The sequence below is a fragment of the Cupressus sempervirens genome, chromosome 5 (assembly GCF_028749045.1).
Source record: "Cupressus sempervirens isolate cs-2001-9-10 chromosome 5, ASM2874904v1, whole genome shotgun sequence".
In the NCBI taxonomy this organism is placed as follows: domain Eukaryota; kingdom Viridiplantae; phylum Streptophyta; class Pinopsida; order Cupressales; family Cupressaceae; genus Cupressus; species Cupressus sempervirens.
In genome coordinates this window covers 924603599-924624927 of record NC_143122.1, presented here as the reverse complement: position 1 = coordinate 924624927, position 21329 = coordinate 924603599, and the positions used below count along the sequence as shown (strand labels likewise).

The window sequence follows — 21329 nt, the reverse complement described above, 5'->3', positions numbered from 1 at the left end:
ATTTAACTTCAGAAATTGACATTCCTAGTGTACAATAGGAATTATCACGACCAAATTCATCACATATTTTCCTTAAGTGGCTTATAAAGATTGCATCATTGTGCTTGCTGGCAAAATAACCAGAAATGTTTAAGTTACTAATACTCATCCATGTCACTTATAAGGTTCAGAAACTTGCAGTCAAATTTACCCTAAACCAGTTGTATTATGGAACTCACAAAACTTAAAAGGCCTACCCAAAACAAGTGCAACAAATTCGGACTATACTAGTAGATATTTTAAAGATCTTTTTGACTTGACCCAAACCACTTTGTCACTCAGTAAAAGTTCCCATTTTAAAGCCTAATGAAAAACTGGGAATTTGAAATTATGGAAAAGACCTCGTAAGGTTGTTCACTGAAGATATTCTGTGCTAATTTAACATTAAACCATAATTTGTAAGGAATCAACTATCAAGTTAACCAGTCTGAGCCCAAGCATAACTACAGGTACATTATCTATAGCATCCATATTGATAATGGTATAGTGATGCATATTTCAGACTTTACATCATGACAATTGCATATCTTATTATTTTAAATCTACTATGGTATTTGCTATGAGTTGTCAACTGAAATATATTCCATGTTAGAAACTAGGATTGAAGATGAATACTATCCAGTATCTATCATTATTTTGCAAGTTGAGACTTTGAGTTTAATGTAGCTAATTTTTTAATAGTATTTAGCCTAGAGGATATGTATATTAAAATTAGATACACTCCGTTTTTCATTTATTTTAGCTTGAGTTTTTGTTTTAACTATTTATGTGTCCAATGAAGATGGAGTAAGAATGCTGATAAGACTGAAAGAAGCTGGAAACAGTTCAAAATGTTCTCCCATGCAGGAAACTCCAGTTGCCCCTTCCAGTTGGGTACCAAAGCATTTGCAGTTCTAGACATGAGCCTGAACCTTTACAATATATTTTTAAATGCCCAATACATCAGGTTGTCCTCATCTTCATCATGTGCCCTTCTGAAAGCATCATGACATTTCCAGCCCATTCTTAGGGCAACACCATGCAATTATCATTTTAAAAACTATCAAAGCATACAAGAAAAATTATCATCTCCATCATGTACCTTTCTGAAAGCATCATGACATTTCCAGCCCATTCTTAGGGCAACACCATGCAATTATCATTTAAAAAATTATCAAAGCATACAAGAAAAATGAAGGCAGCTATCACATTGTGTACTGGCATTATATACCAATATTACACTTAAATTATTAAAGTAAACCATCTCCAAAGACCATAGCATTTGCCCAGCTTAATACTAAACATACATCAGAATCTTTGACATTGCCAATTGCCGGATATATTCAAAAGGAAAATAGAAATTTCTTGGGAATGTTGATATCAAGCAAATTGATTGTAGCATTGTTAAATTTCATCCATTAGAATTCAAATGGCATAAATATATTAGTATCCACAGTATGATTGCAAGTTACCTGGATATCAGACTTCTTGAAGCCAGCTGCTTCAATAATTGCATCATGCAATGCAGCTGATCTCCTTTCAACAAAGTCAGTATAACTTAAGCCATCTGGAGGAGAGAGCTGAGCATGCGTAAAGACCACCAGGCTTCTCTGCCATATTTGTTTTCCAAAAGTGTCAGAAATGGCCTTGATGATTTGTTTATCCAAGTTGTCAACTCGATAACTATCCAACCGATCCACATAAAGCAGGACATCAATAATCTTGTTTGTCAGAAACCTGCCACGATAATCTCAATAGTTGTTAACACAAGTAATTGAGACTAAGGAATACTTTGAAAAACATTTTCCAATATCAACCGTGCAACCTATGAATCAGATGTTCATGAGCTTGAGAGTAACAAGTAGGCTTTATGGAACGACACTAGTACTAAAATCCAATCATCACTACCTTTTTATTAGGTCAAGTGCATGATCGTTTACAAAACCACCTTCTATTAATCCCGGTGTGTCAATTATATTTAGTGTAAAGCCTGCTCTTGACCTTGAACATAATATAGGTCGCATTGCCTCAGCCTGCAAGTTCAAAATAAAAAATGTGATCGGAAATATTAATGACATACAAATTCATTGGGCTCAATACAACATCTCAGAACAGACAATACTGTTCAACTCATGAGATTAATTCTTTATTTAGGGCCCCTGTAACTAAGTGTTCTCCAAACATATTTTGATACCTGGAAGGCACTCACAACAGCTACTCTTTCCCCAACAAGAGAATTAACTGTTGAAGACTTCCCCACGCCACCTTTCCCCATTACAAGAATGGTAAGAGAGTTCACATTCTGCATGCAGTCCATGCTTGTATAAGGCATGTCTAGATTAACACAAAAAAATAGAATACATGAAAGTGCGAAGTAACAGTATTTACTCAGCAACCTCTTGCTTCAATTTACTCAGTAACCCGTACAGTGCATTCTGGGTAGCTACTGGAAATTGCTGAATACCCATCCACTCACGGACATGTTGTGATGCCATGGAAACTGCTTACTAAAGGTAGGCCTGCAAAACCAATTGAATTTTAAAACATGTATAACGAACGAAATATAACACAAAATCTTTCGAATTACTAGTGTGAAACATTTATCATACTATTTTACGAGATACTTAGGGCCCAAGAACAAAAATCGCCAGTTCCTCAGCTGCCTAGACAAATTTCAATAAAAGAAACAAATAGCGACATTGCAAAAAATTCAGATAATCTGAGCAGCTATGCTTGCTTACCTCTGCTTTTGAAAGAGATCCACCACTTTCGATGTAAGAAACCTCTGCAAAAACCCCTACAACTCAACGACCTTATCTGCAATATTGGGGATAAATATATAATGCCCGCTTTAAATAATCAATGATAATTGGTATCGTATAATTAAGACCTTGGTCGGTGGAATTGGAAAGAGGAAGTCCAAAGCCTGATTAAAAAACTCAAGGTTGTCGAGGAAGTGGGGGGACACAATTTGTAGATTTTGCAACAAGGGTTTGGTGGAAACACGAGGACATTCACAACCAGCACAAAGAAACTTTAAACGTGAACAGCATAAAAGACCTTTTCGAAAGATCAAGACTCCTCAAAGGAGTCATTTTGCTTATGCAAATTCACAACAAAAAGGACAGCTCGGAGAAATCACATCACACTAACTAGGAGTTTTATGTGGGTCTCGTGGACGTCATAAAAAATCTTTTATTTCATTTCATTATACATATGACTCCTCTAGATTGACAAACTCACATGCCTAGTTAAATGGGTATGGGCACAAACCCTTGCCTTTATGATTGTTTCCATCTCATAGACTATTTGTGGTAAACTTTGTTCTTGAAAATTGTAAATCTTTCGCGTTAATTATTTTCTGGCCAATTTTTTCCTCACTCCACTTTTAACTCTTATTTTGATATTTATTAGTTGTTATCTCCACCTTTAACTTTTTTTTCTTTTTTTTTTTTAAATAATTACTTATGACCTCACATAAACTATTCTGTTCACATAAGATTTTTATTTTTTTTATAATTTTATTATCAAGCACCTATCCACTTACCGTTGTAAGCACAAAAGCGTGCAACTGCTAGTTAGGCACTACCATTTGCACTATAGGAAGTAAAAGGGAAAAGCTTGTAGGGGAAGAGACAAGTTAGGGAATAGACGCAATTAAATTTTGAAATTTTGTGGTTAAACAAATTTAAAAATTCATATATGAGCTTATATGTCATAATAACAATAATTAATATTTATTAAGTTTTAAATTTAATATTAATGTTATGTTGAGGTCCTAATGATTTATAATATGAGAATATCTTATTTGAATGTTTATTTTGTTTGTTATTGCATACATGCTAGATTATTTTTTCACTAGAGTTATTTATTAGCATATCAACAAGTATCTCTACTTGCTGAATATAGCTTCTAATGAAACTGTATTTTTTTTAGGCATGTGTCAAATAGATTAAGTTATTGATTAACATTTCTTATATGTTTTATCACGTCTATATGCCATGAAGCCTTACTTTTCTATATAATGTTTCTTGACTTGTTTATAAATTTTAGCTATCATTTTCATCCTTATTGAAAGTTCACTTAAAGATTTTCTCTTTTTTTCCCCTCATTTCTTTAGTAATAGTTGGACTATTTTTTGTTTGATGATATTTATCTTTTACCAAAAATAATCTTCTATCTTATCTATATAACAAGGTCGTCATCAAGAATAATTCATATTGCAATTATAATATAGATATTATTTCTAATAAAGGTGGCTAACAACCCCTCAATGGGCCTTCGAGGGGTAATCCTCGTCACAAGAAGGAAAGGTGTGTTTGGCAACCACCAAAGGAAGGATGGATCAAAATTAATTTTGATGGGATTGCCTGAAGAAATCCAAGTATTTCTAGCTGTGGATGTATAGCACAGGATCATGAAGGCAACTCAGTAACTCTTGCTGCTAAAAGACTTAAGGATGGAAACAACAATGTGGTAGAATGTGAAGCTACAAAAGAGGCTCTAATGTTAAGAGTCAAGTTGGGTATTACGCGAGTGCATATGGAAGGAGACTCAAAGACTATCATTAACAGGATCAAGAAAGGCAAATTGGAGTCATGGCATCTCGACAAGCACATTAATCAGATAAAATGCCTCTTGATGAAGTTTTTTACTTCAAGATATCTCATGTTTGCAGGGAGGCAAACAAGGTGGCGGATAAATTGGCCAACCTAGGAGCAAATGCCCTCTTTGGGAACCAGAACAACATAGTTGAAGACTTTGGGCTTCTTAAATTTGACTAAGGCTGGTGTATCATTAGTGGCATTATGTCCACTCACCTCCTTTAGAAGGAGTGCTTTACAATCATTTAACCCCGCAACTAAGGACACTCTTGAACAAGTAATCCTCTACATGTGACAAAGGATCTGCATTCATTGCATTTTTTTAATGTGGGCTTCCAGATCATTCGTGGGAGTGTTTTTAAGCTGGGTGGAGTCTCTTTTCTCGTAAGCATTTGAGCGAAGAGTTCAAAAATGAAGGCCAACTTTGTATTGGAGTCAGATTACCAAACATAGGCTTATGAAGGGAAAATCTCAGTGAGGTGATTGAAGAACATTTTTCTCATTAAAGACCAGGATTTCATGAGTGTTGTGATGGAGATTTTTGGCTCAAAATATATGGACTTCTACTGGAGAAGGAGGACCAATCTGGACATTGTTTCCCTCTTTGTAGCTTTGGCACTACTCGTCGAAGAAATAAAAGAGGAAATTTGAAGGGTCGTTATTGTGTGTATTGACCCACGGTGGCTTTTGGGTGCTGATGAGGTCATTGACAAGGTCGAGCTAGGAGAATGACTGAAAATGGGATAGGAACTATGGAAACAGATCGAAGGTGGTGATTCATCATTACAACCTCTGATTGTGTGGTTTTCTTCAGCTCCCCATGAGGTACACATGCCTAAAGTTGTCGAAGGATGGAGGAAAGTGGTCAAATTCTCGTAGGATAAGGTATGGGTGTAGGAGGAGGGGAACAAGGGTTTCATGAAGACAACTTCAAGGAAGAGTGTGTGTCCACATGGGGAACCATTAAGGTCCATGCAAGTAGGGATGTGGGTTAACATGTCTCTAACAGGGGAGGAGGATACGAGAGGCTTTGGAAGGCAGCAACACTCTTTGGAGGATGATCGATCCATCCCGAATTTCACAAGGGAGGAAGTTGCATCCTGGTTCAAGGTCTGAGATGACAGGTTCTGAACTTCTGGTGGCTCTACCAGTTTTTGTTTTTCCTGTATGTAATGGGTCAGGTGTATGTAATAGGTTGGGAGTAGTATGAAGGTGTTAATGCCTTTTGGTATTAGGGTGCATGAACTTTTTTGTAAATGGTGGTTATTTGAGGATTGTTATAGTGTCCTCTTCGTACTATGACACACAATTGTAAGAAACACCTTTTTAATTAACATAAATAAATGTTACCTATCAAAAACAAATAAAGATGTCTAACAAATTTTGAATTGACTTTGAAACCATGTGTAAGAAAATGTTGTAGTTGGATAGTTGTCGATGTAGATCATAAGAAAAGTAGGAAAAAATAACTCTAAAAAGACAAATGAATATTTTGAAAATTCATTTTTTTGTAATATCATACAGACTGGAAACTTCATTATCGAAAGCATAGAAGCATGTATGTAGATGTTGATAGTTATGGTTTCGTCAAAAGAGGTTGTAAAATGCAAACTTATGTTTTGATTCATTGTCAATGATGTAAAACTATTCATAAGCTAACTCTTACTACTCTTTAATAACATTTAATGTTAATGGAATGGAGTAGGTATGAACTATGAATGTAAGATCTAGACTAAGATGCAAGATGCAACTACCAAATCCAAGAGAGTAAATGCAACTAGGAATCTTGATATCCAATGCAACTAATCTACCTAGACAAGGTTAGTAGTAATAAATCTCTAACATTTTTGCATGTCTAAAATCTTTGGCAACAAACTAACATAATAACTCTAATGCAAAATAGGAGATGAATTTTGCTTAAGATAAGGGCTACGTCTATATATTTTTGGGGATGCTTGAGGAGGTGGCATCAATGTGATGTTCACATAGGTGCTACAAAGGAGACACACAAGTAGTCAAAGGTTTTCTCACACATGTTTGAAAAACTTAGGATGTGATGGGTCAAGTGTACTATAAGTACACGTGTAAGTGTGTGTAAGAAGAGGTCAACTTTCACATTTTTAGGATGTGTAAGAGGGTGCAAGAGTCTCTTGTTTAGAGGAAATAAGATAAGTAATGAAAAAGGTCATTTTTTAATTACGTGTTCACATGTTGGAACAAATAATCATGATTCATTGTCGTAGGAAGATGAAAAATAGTCTAATTAACCTTAATTGATTAATGAGTAGGGTTACTAGATAGAAAGAGATGTTAGGAAGAATTAATTCATTGAAGGGAAATAAATAAATTAAATTTATTTCAAAGGGAATTTATAAAGCAACATGTATTAAATTAAATTAAATACATTAGGGGATAGTGTTTGAATAACTTAGGAAATGAATAGGTTTAAACAAATAAATTTAATTAAATGGATTGTTGAATATAAAAAATGTAATTAATTATTAAAGAATCAACTATAGTGTCACATGATATATTAAAAATATTAATATTGTGTTGGGGATGATTTTAAGAGCCTATATTTTGCCCCTCTTTGATACAATGTCAAAACTAGCATTGTGTTGAAGGAAAAAAAAATGATTTCTTTGAGGGGGGAGAAGAACCTAGCTTTGTCATGATGTAGCGATAATAGTGGAGAAGGGTGCCCCTTGAGAAAACAAGACAAAACTTGCAATTTTGTACAACTTTCTCAAAAATAGCACCAGTAAGAAATTTAGTAGAAAAGATAAAATTTTGAAAATTTGCATGACTTATGGAGTGAATCAATATCGACTTCAAAACTAGATATCCTTTTAACCATTTCAAATACATTGAAGATCAAGCGCTTAAACACTAGCACAACTATAAGTGCAGTAAAATAGAAGCATGTAAACTCACACATAAAAACACTCATCAATGGACACATAGATTTATACGTGGAAACCCTCAATGAAAGGATGAAAAGCATGGTGGGGATAATATACCCACTAGCCTTTTACTACGGATAAAAGGTTGCCCAATTAAGAGCTACAACTTGTTAGGATTACAATCAGCATGTCAAGACTACCTTGTTATAGGATTTTAACACTCCTTCTAAGAGGTACCTTGTTAGAGGATTTATCATATCCTTTCTATTGAAACATAGTCGATTAAGAACTTAAAAAATGACTACAATGGTTAGATAGCAATAAAATATGATCTAGAATATGTAGCACACCTTGTCTAATAGATCTCCAGTATATTCTTTTAGAAGATAACTTTATCTCCTCTTATTGCGTGGACGATCACGGTGATAGTCTCTATATCACTCATCTTCTATTTATCCATCTTCCCTTCTCTAAAATGCTTAAAGTTATTTTTGGGTTGATATAGCCTTTCCTCTTATTTCACAATTATTCTTCGTTCTCTCCTCACTTCAAATTGGTTTTGTGTATCAACTTTTGCTTCTCATTTGTCTTCATACTTTCTCATGTGTGTACTTGCACATGTTAACTTTTGCACACACATAAAATTTTTTAGATGTGCAATATCTTTTATTTATGGGTTTTGAAACCCTAGAAAAGTATCCTTCATTTATATATTTTTCATGGCACAATGATGATTCTTTATGTTGTCTATAATAGTCTTTATCTTGTCTTCAACTCCTACACTGACTAGTGTAGACATCTACTAGTACTCATGAGATGGTATAATCCTCTTGATTGGTTGCCAATCAATGACAACACTTTAGTATATAAAGTGTTTACAACACTAGCTACCCTTGGTAATGGTAATGAGATCGGTGGGGTCAATAACAAGAATAATTCTTTGAGGGTTAAGCCTGACACAATTAATATATCGTTGTTCTTTACCATTTCAATGGCTTTTTCAATGCAAGATATGTCATCAAGATGTAGCTCATCAATCATTTATTGTATAATGGATGCATGTTTTGACTTATCAACACCTTCTAGCCTCTTCTTTTTCCTTTCATCAAAATCTTTCATTTAGTACTTGATCTAGGAATCCTTAAATTCCTAAGACTTTGTGAAATCCTCTTGTTCTATGAATCTCAATAAGGTAACCTCTATTCCAACTACCTTATCTCCTTCTATTGCTTGAGCATTATAACCATTAATATTTTTTGCATAAGCTGGTGGTGGAGATGTTGTCCAATCCTTTGTACTTTCCTTCAAACTACTCAATCTGTCAACCACCTCCTTAGAGCCACCCTCATCACGATATTCTTTATGAGGGATCAATGGGACATCAAATTGCCTAGGAGTATCTTCTTGTGGTTCAAGAGTGGGAGGAATCTAAATTAGATTCAATCAATATCAATTTTCTTGTCTTCTTTTGTGGTGGTGGTTGAGGTCATCGTACAACTCATAAAAATCCATAATATGCTTATCAATTTTGATCACTTCCAACTCCTCCTCATCACAGAAGTGAGGTAGTTCTTTACTTAATCTCATGTTCTCTATTTTTAATAAAACTCCCTACTTCTTTATCTTCTAGACAATCACTAAAGCCTCCTTATTGCTTCTCATAATGTCCTCGTCTTATTGATCTAATGTACGCATTTTGCAACAAAAGATTTAGTATGTCCTTCAAGATCATACATTCTTGCCAAAACTCTTTGGAACTGAAATTGTTCTTAATGTACTCTCAAACTTCTTTTAGCATGGAGTAGCCAACATTTTAATGCCCCACTCTCAAACCCAAAAGTGATGATAAAGGAGAGAGGGATTAATTAAAGTTTTAAAATAAATGAGTAGTCTACCCTCCCCTTTTGTTTTATTCAGTTGATGTATATATGTGATCATGTATCTTGTATTTTGATGTACTTGTATATATTCTTGCATACCTTGTGAAATGTGCAGTGGATTTTATTCATTACATATATTTCATTGTATTAGTTGTATTTATGCATTTCTTATGAGATGATGTATATGTTATTTCCTTGTGATTATGGACATTGTAATTAAGAATTAAAATTATTAATAAAACTTTTTAAAACATGACTTGAAACATGAAGGAGCCCTTTAGGAATGAAATATGTATTGTAATTGCATTTGTGTAAATGTTGTGTTTGTGTATATTGCTTCTACATGTTTATTTTGATGTTTTTTAAACTTTAAAAAAAAAAATAGTTCATTAAATTTTGTAACATACTAGATTTATTTCTTTTGGGTTCTCGAGTGGGGGATTACATAACCATAAAACCATCATATTTGATAAAATGTGGCATCATATTACTCTTCTTCATAGGATATATTACTTCCTTCTCAACCCACGATAATTACCAAATGAACACAAGGAAACCTACCCTTTCTAAAACAAAATATGGAAGGTTGTGGGGTGGTTGCCTACAACCATATAGCCTGATTAAAATGTAATTAGCCTTGCAAGCCCAATCACCAAAGTTATGTTCATATTTCTTATGTGAAAGAAATTCATTTGATCTCAACATTGTCCTAATCTAAGCGGGGATCCTTTTTACTTGTCTTCCCAGTAACCTCATGATCTTAAAATATTTGTAGTCACAATCCATGCTCTGCATATCACATTTTCCACACCACAATTGAACATGCAATTTCCTCCCTGCTTCAATACAAGTGGTTAACTTCATGGAATCTCTGAAGTTTTAAGCATTTTAAAATAGAATAAGGTGGAAGAGTAGTGAATAGTTTTTGAATGTCTTTGAAGTTTTCCAATTGTCGAATTACATATGGAGTGACCACTCAATTTCACTTCCAAAATTAAACTACAAGTATGAGGTTTTTGAATTCTCACGCTAATATACATGTAATCAAGTGGAATCTTGGGTTCAACATCCTCCTAGTTGTGTCCATGTATAATTAGTATTCTTAAATAAATTCATAAAGTTGGTAATTAGATGAGGACCCATATGTTTTGCTACATCAATCTGTTATTTTGTCCCCTAGCCATAAAAAGGGAAATATCTTTGTGCCCAACAACTTTTATTAGTCTCTCCCATTCCACTTTGAATTGTGCCCTATTGAATTTTGTGAGAGCATGCGTACTTAGATTAAATCACTCTTCAATGTAGGATTTGGTGATAACTAGCATGAGCATCCCATCTGCTTTCCTTAATGTTGTGGTTTTTGATTCGTAATGTCTCACTAATATAATCATAATGTCAATATCTACAAATATATTTGGAGCCACTATTCTTCTAGGTCAAGCTCCCATGGGTTATTCATAGGTTCCTTCTCATCCTTATTAGCACATAAAGACCAGAAGAGTGATATGCCAAAGAAAGGAATAATGAAATCTCTACACCCTCTCGAGTCATCAATAGACACCCTTTTTGTTCCAGTAGTTGAAGATTCAAAAAATATTTCCACGAGCATTCTTTGAAAAAAAATTTAAAAAATTTCCTCTCTCTCTTTCTTACTATCCTTCTTAGCACTAACTTCTTTCTTAACAAGTATTTTGAATTCAAGCAAAGAAGTTATCACCAGGGTAAGGAGAATTTAACTTACTAATTTGTTGAATTCTTCTTCGAGCTACAATGCTTTATTTCCTTGCTTCTCACCATCTTAAAATGCCACTTTAAAAGAAATGAATTTTCCTATTTAATATTTGACTACATTTATTCTCATTTAATTTCTGATAAGAAATTTGAACATTTTACACATAGGTCGAGTTTATAATGCCTCTTGGACTTTTACTTCAAACATTCCCTCTCATATATGTTTGTACTTTTGAGTATTTTAAGTGATTTATTTCATCTCACTTTATTTTGTGCATGAAACACTCTTTTCTGCAATTTCACAAGTCACCCTTGCGACTACTCCCAAAACATAGATAAATCACAATTTTGCACCCTTCATAATAATTGTCTTTAATTTGGCAAAAAAATCACAATTTCATGGCATCTTCATTTCATCTCTACGATATAGAAGACTTTTACTATCTCGCAAGAAACTATTTCTCTTTTTGTGAAATAGTGAAAAAGCATGATTTCTTCACTTTTAAAGGCAATTTTACCAACTATCTCTACAAGGAATTTTGAGGGTCCTCAAGACCGTCACCTCATACTTTATGAGGATAATAGAATTAAAAAACCAACTCTCAAAAATTGGTCACATCTATGATAGTAAGGAGTTGACTATGATAACTTTAAAATGGACTCCATGTCTCATGGGAAAATTTTAGACGAGGAATAAGTGCTTGTTCTAAAGTTCCCATGTTTGATCGACTAAAAGTTGACTACATTCAAGAAGAGTGTAATCTAATATCTAGAGGAATTAGTGTGGAATCCAAAAATGAAGATGTTCAAATTATCGCCACTAATTTGAAAAGGAAAAAGGGCAAGGATTCAAATGGTAAAAAGATATTCAAGAAATAGAAAGTCTACTCTAAAATGCAATGCTATAGATGCGACAACTATGATCACGCTACATAAAAATGTCCTTCCAGACTCAAACATCAAGCTTCCTTCACTAAAGTCAATACTTCAAACTCGGATTTTTCTCATTCTGGCCTAAACAAAATCATTGCATCTTATTCACCTTGAATTAATTTCAAATTTATGGTGCTCCTTGTTCAATAGACTATTGTCCTCCAAGTTAAGTGAATAGATTTTACTATTTTGTAACTCTATATATTGGTTATTTAAACATATTTCATTAAAATTGTGCAGTTTTAGAAGCATCTCATGCCATTCCAACTATTGTTGTGCTTTTACAAATTCGAATGAGATTATTTTTGTAGTTTTTGCATGCAACTATTTAGTTATGAAATGTTTTATTCAACAAAGTTTTTTCCTCCTCATTTCAGTTTTTTAAAATTCAATTTGTTTATTATCCATGCTAACTATTCTTCCTTGTCTTCACCATTTTTATGCATTCCACAAAGCATATCACTCCTATTGGCTTATCATTGCACATGCAAAAATGTGCAACTACTTGTTTTATTTTGTGGCTTCTTAATATTTTTTTATAGTTGTGTAATAACTTGGTTCAAAAAAATATATTTACATGTAGACCCCCTATTATATTTTTGCAGATAAAATAATAAATACTACTAAGATCATACAATAATCAATGACACATATATTTACTAGATCTCACAAGTGGTACCACAAATCAACTATTAGCTCAAAGTCTACCACCGCTCTTTGCGTTGTTTGCTTACCAATGAGAGAATTATGTATAAAATCAAGGAAAGGTACCAAGTTTCTAAAAATATAAGGTGAAATAAAGTGTCCCAAGCGACACCTAACATCATCTCCCTAAGCACAATTACATGATAGTGCCACCTAAGCACAACCACTGACTTGTCGCCACACTGCCATGTGATACATATAGAAGAACTCACACAACATGAGATCACAGGCCATGAAGAAACATTATATATGTATTGTACAATGCACATATCAATGATCCAAGAAAAATATGAATATTACATATTATATCTACTCAACTAAATGTACAACATAGTCATCTCCCCATGTAATATGGTGTCACTTTTTATGCAATTAAATTTGACATCCATATAGACTTCAAATCTGGGTATTTTGTTATGTTGTGACAATAATTTAACCATCAAATTTAAGATCTTTATTTCATTGTAACAATAATTTGATCATGAAATTTAACCTAATAGTTATCGACATCAACTTTTTTGAAACATTTGGACTCCTTATCATTTCCATTATTTGTGCTCTGAGTTTGTAATACCTTGATTATACAAACTCTTTTTTAATTTTGGGTAAAATTTCATTAATTTCCAATGGTTGTGGTTGCTTTATTTAGTGGATATAATTTTAACAAATATGATCTTTTTTAATGTCTATACCTATCTAATTCTCAAATATTCAATTTTTGATGCTCCTTCAGGCTCATATTACTTTTGGATCTAGGTCTTTTTTGGCCATTTATGATCATTAGAATACTAACATTTTAGTTTGATCCTTAGTAATACTAATTTGAGTCTAACTTGTCCTCATAAAGGAAGTTGAAAAAAATTAAATTAAAGATTAACTTGGCTAGTGGAATTTGTAGATGCACCATATATAAAATGCCCAAATCATTTTTTTTTGGAGGTGTGGGGAGGGTTTCTTTAATTAATTATATTGTAGGCATTGTAATGACTTGTTGATCTTAATTTGTAGCCATTTATGTAATCATGGATACCTCAACTTATATTTTTGTAATAACTTTTCCTTGAGGTGATTATTTATTACAAACCAAAGGAATCATCATGCATTGTAGATGGCTTAATCTATTGCCTCATCTCTATGAAATTGTTCCTAAGCCAAAGTTATGATGGAATCAAGGTATCTAGTCAAATTAGAATGATCATAACGTATGTTTGATTTGTGAAATCATCAATTTATTTCTCTTCTATGAAATTTATTCAAGTTTAGTTTTATTAAGTGACCACACATAATTTGGATGATTATTTAAGAAATTTTTGAATATCTTCATGCTCCTCCATTTCTATATGACCGTGTACCATCTTAAATTGGAAGGACTCTATGTTACTGATGATTTAGCACCCATTTAATGTGAGGTTGTCATTCATTTGCACATTTTCCTTCATTCTTCCCTCTTATGTCATTTATCCTAGGTAGAATTGGGGTAAAACCTAATAGATCCTCTTTAAAGCTCATATTTTCATGATGTTAAAGTCAAGGTAGGATCTATCCTCCCAGTTCCTCCCTTCCCTTCATCTATTCACTTAGAATATTCTCTCCACACCAAAATAACTATATCACAGACTATGTGACTAATTTCTGGGACATAAGGCCTATTTTGGGATCTCGAAGGTTTTTGGACCTAGTTATCAAGGTTGTATTGTACACCTGATCAATCAGGGCCATAGTATGCTAATCAAGGCCACAATGTACCCCTTATAGGTCCCTATTTTGGGTCCTTTATTTGGGCCTCGTATCTAGATACTTTCAATGTGTTATTGTTTGTCCCAACCAGTATTGAGAGGGGTGGGTCAATCAATACCGTTCGCAAAATCAATTGATATTTTTACTCTTTCAAGTATTCTTATTGCAAACCACCTCATGCTTAGAAATAAGATAAATATTGTAAGACAAGAGCATGTAAACTCACACACAAAAGCACTCATCAATGAACACACATATTTTATACGTAGAAACACTTGATGAGAGGATGAAAACCATAGTGGGGATAATGTACCCATTATCCTTTTACTGTAGATAAAAGGTTGCCTAGTTAAGAGCTACAACTTATTCCTTTTGGGAATACATCATGTTAAGAACGTTTGTAACCTATTAGGACTACAATCAGATGTGGTCTATATTGATTAGCACTTATTTACTTCCTGGATCTCCAATAAATACCTTGGAGATATCTTGATCTCCCTTCATTTTACCTTCAAACTTTGTTATCTCCCTTGTATCACTTTGCCTTTCACTTCTCAGCTTCTTAGCTTGCCCTTGTAGTAAACTCTACTCCCTCAAATTCAAAGTGTCTCTTTTCTTTTTAGCCTTTTTTTTAGCAACTCTTGTCTTCAAGTCAATCTCTTTCTTGCTCTCCTTTTTTGTATATTCTTTTGTCTTTTGTTCTTTAGTTCTCTTAAGCCCCACTCTACCATCTTTATCTTACTTTTTTTTTTTCATCAGCATCTACATACACTTCAAAAATTAGTGAGGTCGCCTCTTTTCTATAGTCATGGAGACCCTTAGTGTAGTGCCTACCCCTAGTTTACATTTAGTTATTATTGCCGAACTCTTTTAGGCCAATTTATGTTTATGCTTGATGATTAGTAGCATCATTTTCTAGATTATTGGATATTGTTTTCATACTTAGTTGATTTTATGATGAGACTACTTTGGTACTAGTTATTTCATGTATGCATGATTATACCTTGATGATGATTATTTATAGTGATTTTAGTTATTTAATGATGTTAACTAGATGGATTATTTGTATGTATTTTCTATGGATACTTACCCCATACTTGCATGTGTATGGTGTGCATGTATTTTTTTCTTTATGTATGATGTTTTTGATGTGGTTAAGGAAGGGAGTCATGGTCACCTACTAATCAGGTCTACACGATGTACCACATCCTATTATTACATGTTTAGTTTAGAATATATGTGTTTGTACATGCATGGATTTTATGTAGATTGTAGGTACCAAGTATCGACTTCCTTGAATTGCCACGATGAGTGTACCCTATTACAATATCTCAATGGTAAGAGAGGGGAGATAAATTCTTGAGTCCAAATCCTAACTTTTAAACTAATTGTCTTAGAAAATTAGGACAAGTATCTGAGATGAGTACCCTTCTGAATTTGTCGTATGATTTAAATTTGTGATTATAACCCTTGAGTTTGATCTTGTATGTGGTATTTTATAATGAGTTTTTATATTTCGTCTTTAGATATTTTGTGAATTTTCTATTAATTGAGTCAAATTAAAAGATTAATTAATGATTTAATTTACTGGAAAATTATTAAGATAATTTAAATATTTAATCAACTAAATAAAAAAAATTAAATTTAAAGAGAAAATTATAGTTCTAATTTGAGAGCACAATAATATTAATTTAATTTAATAACAATATATTTAGGAGATCATTTTTAAATAAATGCTAAATATTATTATTACTTAAGTTAATAAATGTTATATTAGAAAAAAACACTTCAAAAATAAATTAAAAAGTGAAAAAGAAATTAATTTATTAAAGATATTTTAATTTGCATAAAGTGTGCATGAACATTTGAAAAAAGTAAATAAAGAGTTAAAAAGTTGTGATCAAGGAGTTCCCCCAAATGATTGCACAATCAGTGCCCCAAATTCAGGAGAGAACTCTTTATCAGCAATTGAGGGTCCATTTTCTAGGGGCTGAGAATTTTGGAGAAGGGAATTTTCAGAGAGAAGGTTTTGGGAGAAGAGATTTCTCTCACAATCTTTGGGTGTTTGTGAATTAGCATCAGAACTAGGCAAATCCTTGTGTTTTGTTCACCTAGCTATTCTTGTCTTCATCGTGGCTGTGAATTGTTTATCTGAATTTGATTGCAAAAAATATTTCAATATTTTATTTTGAAATTACTATTATGCATGTGGATTTCTTTTGTATACATGAGGATTAAAAATATCAGTAAAACCCTTGTTCTATAGATTAAAAGTTGCAAATTAAACTGGGAAAGGTTTTGAAAGAAATATAAATTAAAAATTAAAAATTTGATTGGTTCACTATATTTTTCCTATCAGAGTATTGATAGAAATTCTGTATGTATATATATATATATATATATATATATATATATATATATATATATATATATATATATATATATATATATATATATATATATATATATATATATATATAACATATTAGAATTGGGAGGGGAATTATTTTATTTATTAAAAAAAAATTACAAACAAAAATAAATAAATAAAAAAGGGAGGAGAGGCAGGTTTTACCCCACCTCCCCCCTTATCCTCACCTCGGTGGCATAAACATTATTGCTTACAAGGTATTGCAATAGCAACAGTACTCTGTACTGTTGCGGTCGCAAGCCCTTGCAGTAGTAGGGCGGCCGCACAACTTTTAAAGGCCGGTGGGCCCTAAATGCAATGTGTTCATGCATTTCAAATTTTATTTTAAAATTGTTTTTATTTAATTTTTATTATATTTAAATTTGTATTTAATTTAAATTATTATTTATTACTATTTAATAATTTAATAAATAATTAATGAATATTAATATAGTTTTTTATTCCATAGTTATTAATTAATTAAATTAAATTTAGTTTAATTAAGTTTGATTAATGATGAATATCATTTAATGAAGTTTTAAATTTATATTATTATAATTTTTAATGATATTGATTTTAATAAAATTGTAATTATTTTATTTGAAAATCAATAATTATTATTTTAATAATTTAATAGATAATTACCTTTGAATTATTTTAGAATATTTAACTTATATTGAATAAGGTTAATTGTGCATTTTGTTCAAGTACAAGAAATGGGTTAAATAGTAAGGGTTAAAGTGTAAATCTTATGTATTTGAAAAATTGCATTGAAACAAAACTTAAACCTTACTGTTACTCAAACTATGTGTTTTCAAAATCAAACCAAACTATGAAACTACACTGTTAACTGTATGTTGTCTTATGTTTTTGGTTTGGGTTGACTAGAGTGTTGACTAGTCTTAGAATTTTACCACAGGCTCGGGAGTTTTGTTTCTGTAATATTATGATAATTTGATCTTGATCTTTTTAAACTCAACCATGGTAATGTGTTTGATATGCTCTATGATGAGTTTTCATCTATTGTTCATTATTGCTTTCAGTGTTCTTGTGTGAAACTGAGATGAATGGCATGACATATTTGACTTAACCTTTGAGTCATCAATCAATTTTTTTTGGGATGCTTTCCAGTTGCTTGTGAAGGACTAAGGTGTTATTGTGAATTATCTTTGATTTTTTCTAGTCACTTGTAGAGGACTAAGGTGAAAATTGTGATTCTTTGATTTGTACTTTTATGAGCCTAGGGTAGGTAATATGTATGTTAAGTTGGGAAGTGGCTTGCGATGGAGGTTGGGGCCCAAAGCGGCTGCCAAGATAACCCATTGTAAGTATTTAATAAGTGAAAACACTACACTAAATGAGAGTAAAATGAGCCTAATAAGAGTCTTGTCTTTCCTCGCCCATGCCTCGAGTGCTAGTACAGACTAGGATGGGAGTAGAGAGGACGTGTGGTTGCGACCATACATCGTTATTATGCCTTGTTAGTATGAAAGGATACTAGTGCCGCATAGAATCACTAGGGGGTCGAAGGATTAAAATACTAGTCAGGTAACCCTAGAGTTGGTTCATGCAATGACACTTGCCCACTAGCAGTATAGATTTCCTATGCGTCTTGTTTGCCTCTGGGTTTAGATGTTGATTTATCTTGGAACCTTTGAGTTAGATTACTTTTAGGGATTTTATTGACTTAGATATTACTTTTGATTTTTGGGATTGATATCTTGTTTGGGACTTGAGACTATCTCCTTAGTGTAGTGGGAGTGGATCTTTTTGGGTTATCACGAGGTTGGGTGGTAGTGCTTTTTGCTTTTATCATTGAGATCCATCCGTTGATGTCATGGCTGGAGTTCCTTCTTCTGCATTTCCTTTCATTCTATCTTTGTCTATTATGATGGATGGTTATATCTTTATGAAGGATGATTTTTCTTAGTGTAATGTATCTTGTTTCATGGATCCTAAAGGGATAATCTGATCTATTTTATAAATGTATATTCTTCTAGCTTTTCATACCCTATGACATGTACAATGGATGATTGTGCATTCTGAATTTTATTGCCAAGTGGCATTCAGAACAAATGTATATTATTTAAATAGACTTAGACTTTGTAGTTATTCTTTCATGTAGATGTGTTATTTATTGGAATTAGTATTATTTAAATTTAAATGTGATTTTATGTCGTGGGATCCTTAAGGAATGCAATCTATTATGTTTGCTTATGTATGATTGTATGTTATTGCTTCCGCTAATTTATGATTGTTGTACATTTTATTCCTTTTTTTTTTTTAAAGTTTGGCAACTTAGTATTCTTTTGGATCCCTTGGCAGGGCGTTACACTTAGAGAATATCCAGCTCAAATTAGTGAATTCAAATTTTGAACTCGAACAATTGAGTAGATCACAAGTGACCCATGACACCTATGTTGTAGAGTTTAGGTTGGTAGCACTGTCAATCTAGCATGGGTCTCATCTTGATTCATCTGCCTTCTCTGTATTTCATTGTTCTTGTCATAATACAAACTAAATTTGAATTATCCTTGTACCTGATCTTCCATGTCACTATAATGACTCCTCATGCTGAATAGATAGACTTAGCTTATTTACATTCTTCCTCAGACCGGGGAAGACATCTATCAATACGTAAGAGATGTATATCTGTTGACTAGTTGCCAATTAATAACAACATACTTATTCCAACCATCCTTATGTTAATGTGACTAGTTGAGTCAACAATCTCCTCCTTTGGCAAAGATGGAAAAACATAATCTTTGATTGGGTTAGATGCTAGTAGAATCTTTACATGTGGTAACACTTAGCAACATTTTGTGTGCCTTCTTGTCATTCCCTTTGTAATCCCTTTTTGGTATATCTATGACTTTGGATTTCTTTTCTGATGAGTATTCATTCATCTCATTTATTCCTCTTTTATTTATCATAACCATTCATCTCCCCTTGTTATGTTAAGCATCTCCCTTTCTTATGTGTCATCTCCCCCTTACCCTATACTATTCATCAAGTAACTCCCTCTTTGTATTGTCACCCCCCCTTTTATCTTTAACATCACGACCCCCACCCCCCCCCCCCCCCCCCCCCCCCCCATATCTTTATCTCCCTTTTTTTTCATCAATGACAAAGGGTATGTATCTTGTGCAGTTTTCAACTATGTTTTCCAAATGTCTGGAAGTCTGTGGAGTGCACAAACTAGGATGATAATATTCGATAAGCACTAGTCTTTTTCTTCAATCATTCCTTTAGTAACTGATGATAATAATCCATTTACCTCCTTGATATGTTCTTGAATTATACCTATAATGGGAAATGTGAAACATTAAACTCCAAAGAGAGTGGAGTTCCTTTGGTGTTGAACTGTAGTGACCTTATTGATTAGATGATGTTTTTCTTGAATTTGACTGGTGTACATTTTTTTGATCTAGTCAATACATCGAATGATGTTTGAGTGACATGTAGTGTCTGATGAGCCGCTCTTAGTAAGTCATTCAAATCTATCACAATGTTTATGAGTCTAAGATTTATTAAAGTATTGGAGTGATGTCTTTCAATAGTTCAACTGTAGTGTTCCTGGTTTCTGTAAGTTGATGTAAGTGATGCTCAATTAATTGCTTTAACTTCTCTTACTCCTTTATTTTACTAAGAGGACTTGTTCCATTATTAATGTTTGTGTGCTTCAAAGTGTACCTTAGCTTATCGATATTAGTATCCATTTTCACATCACCAAGCATTCGTGTGATCAATTTTTGTTTTGACTAGAGTATGTGGCCTTTCCTGTCATAGACTTTCTTTCTTGATCTTAGTGAGATTTTGCAACAAACTGTTGTGATGATTTAATTCTTCACCACTTAATTCCTACTGAAGCAATTTGAATTATCTTCAAATTGTCGACTTTCTGAGTTAGCCTTTCCAACAGTTCTCCTTCATCTTCAGTGCTTGAAGAGGAAGATGATGTGGATAGTGTCTTTCTCTTCTTTGTTAGGATTTAACCACAGACAAAAATAATAGTTACATGCAAATATAACTAATATCAAAAAATAATATATTGCAGAGAAGAGAACACAAGATACAAGGATTTAATGTGGTTCACCCAATCACTAGGCTATGTCCACCAACAACAAGTCCAATATTATTATTATCCAAAGATTACACTTTGCAATCCTTTACACCTCAATACCACCGTAATAAGATACAATATCATCATACATTGTGAAATCTCTAACCCTAACCCATTTTATATAAGCTTCTACCACTTACAAAATTGGGGATAGAAAAAATCATCTAATAGAAAAATAGTAGTTGATGTCTTTTACAATAGTGGGGTTATTTTTGGCTTTAGGGGTGCTACACTTGAAAATCATGCCCCCCTCAACCCCACCATGTACTGCAAACATGGAGTGCA

The 21329-nt window shown here is 32.9% G+C and overlaps 1 protein-coding gene across 2 annotated transcripts in view; it reads right to left on the bottom strand.

Moving 5' to 3' along the window:
• LOC149558984 (translocase of chloroplast 34-like) overlaps positions 1–2845 on the bottom strand; it is a 50520-nt gene extending 47675 nt beyond the window's left edge. The window contains exons 1-5 of one of the 2 annotated variants that reach the window (XM_089832931.1): positions 2760–2845; positions 2407–2537; positions 2213–2320; positions 1927–2051; positions 1491–1755 (exon numbers count right to left, since the gene is read on the bottom strand). In XM_089832931.1, coding sequence (XP_089689057.1) covers positions 1491–1755; positions 1927–2051; positions 2213–2293 — 471 coding nt within the window. In that variant the 5' untranslated portion in view covers positions 2294–2320; positions 2407–2537; positions 2760–2845. The remainder of the gene's footprint in view (positions 1–1490; positions 1756–1926; positions 2052–2212; positions 2321–2406; positions 2538–2759) is intronic. The other variant, XM_089832930.1, reaches the window with a different exon arrangement.
• Positions 2846–21329: the final 18484 nt, after the last annotated feature.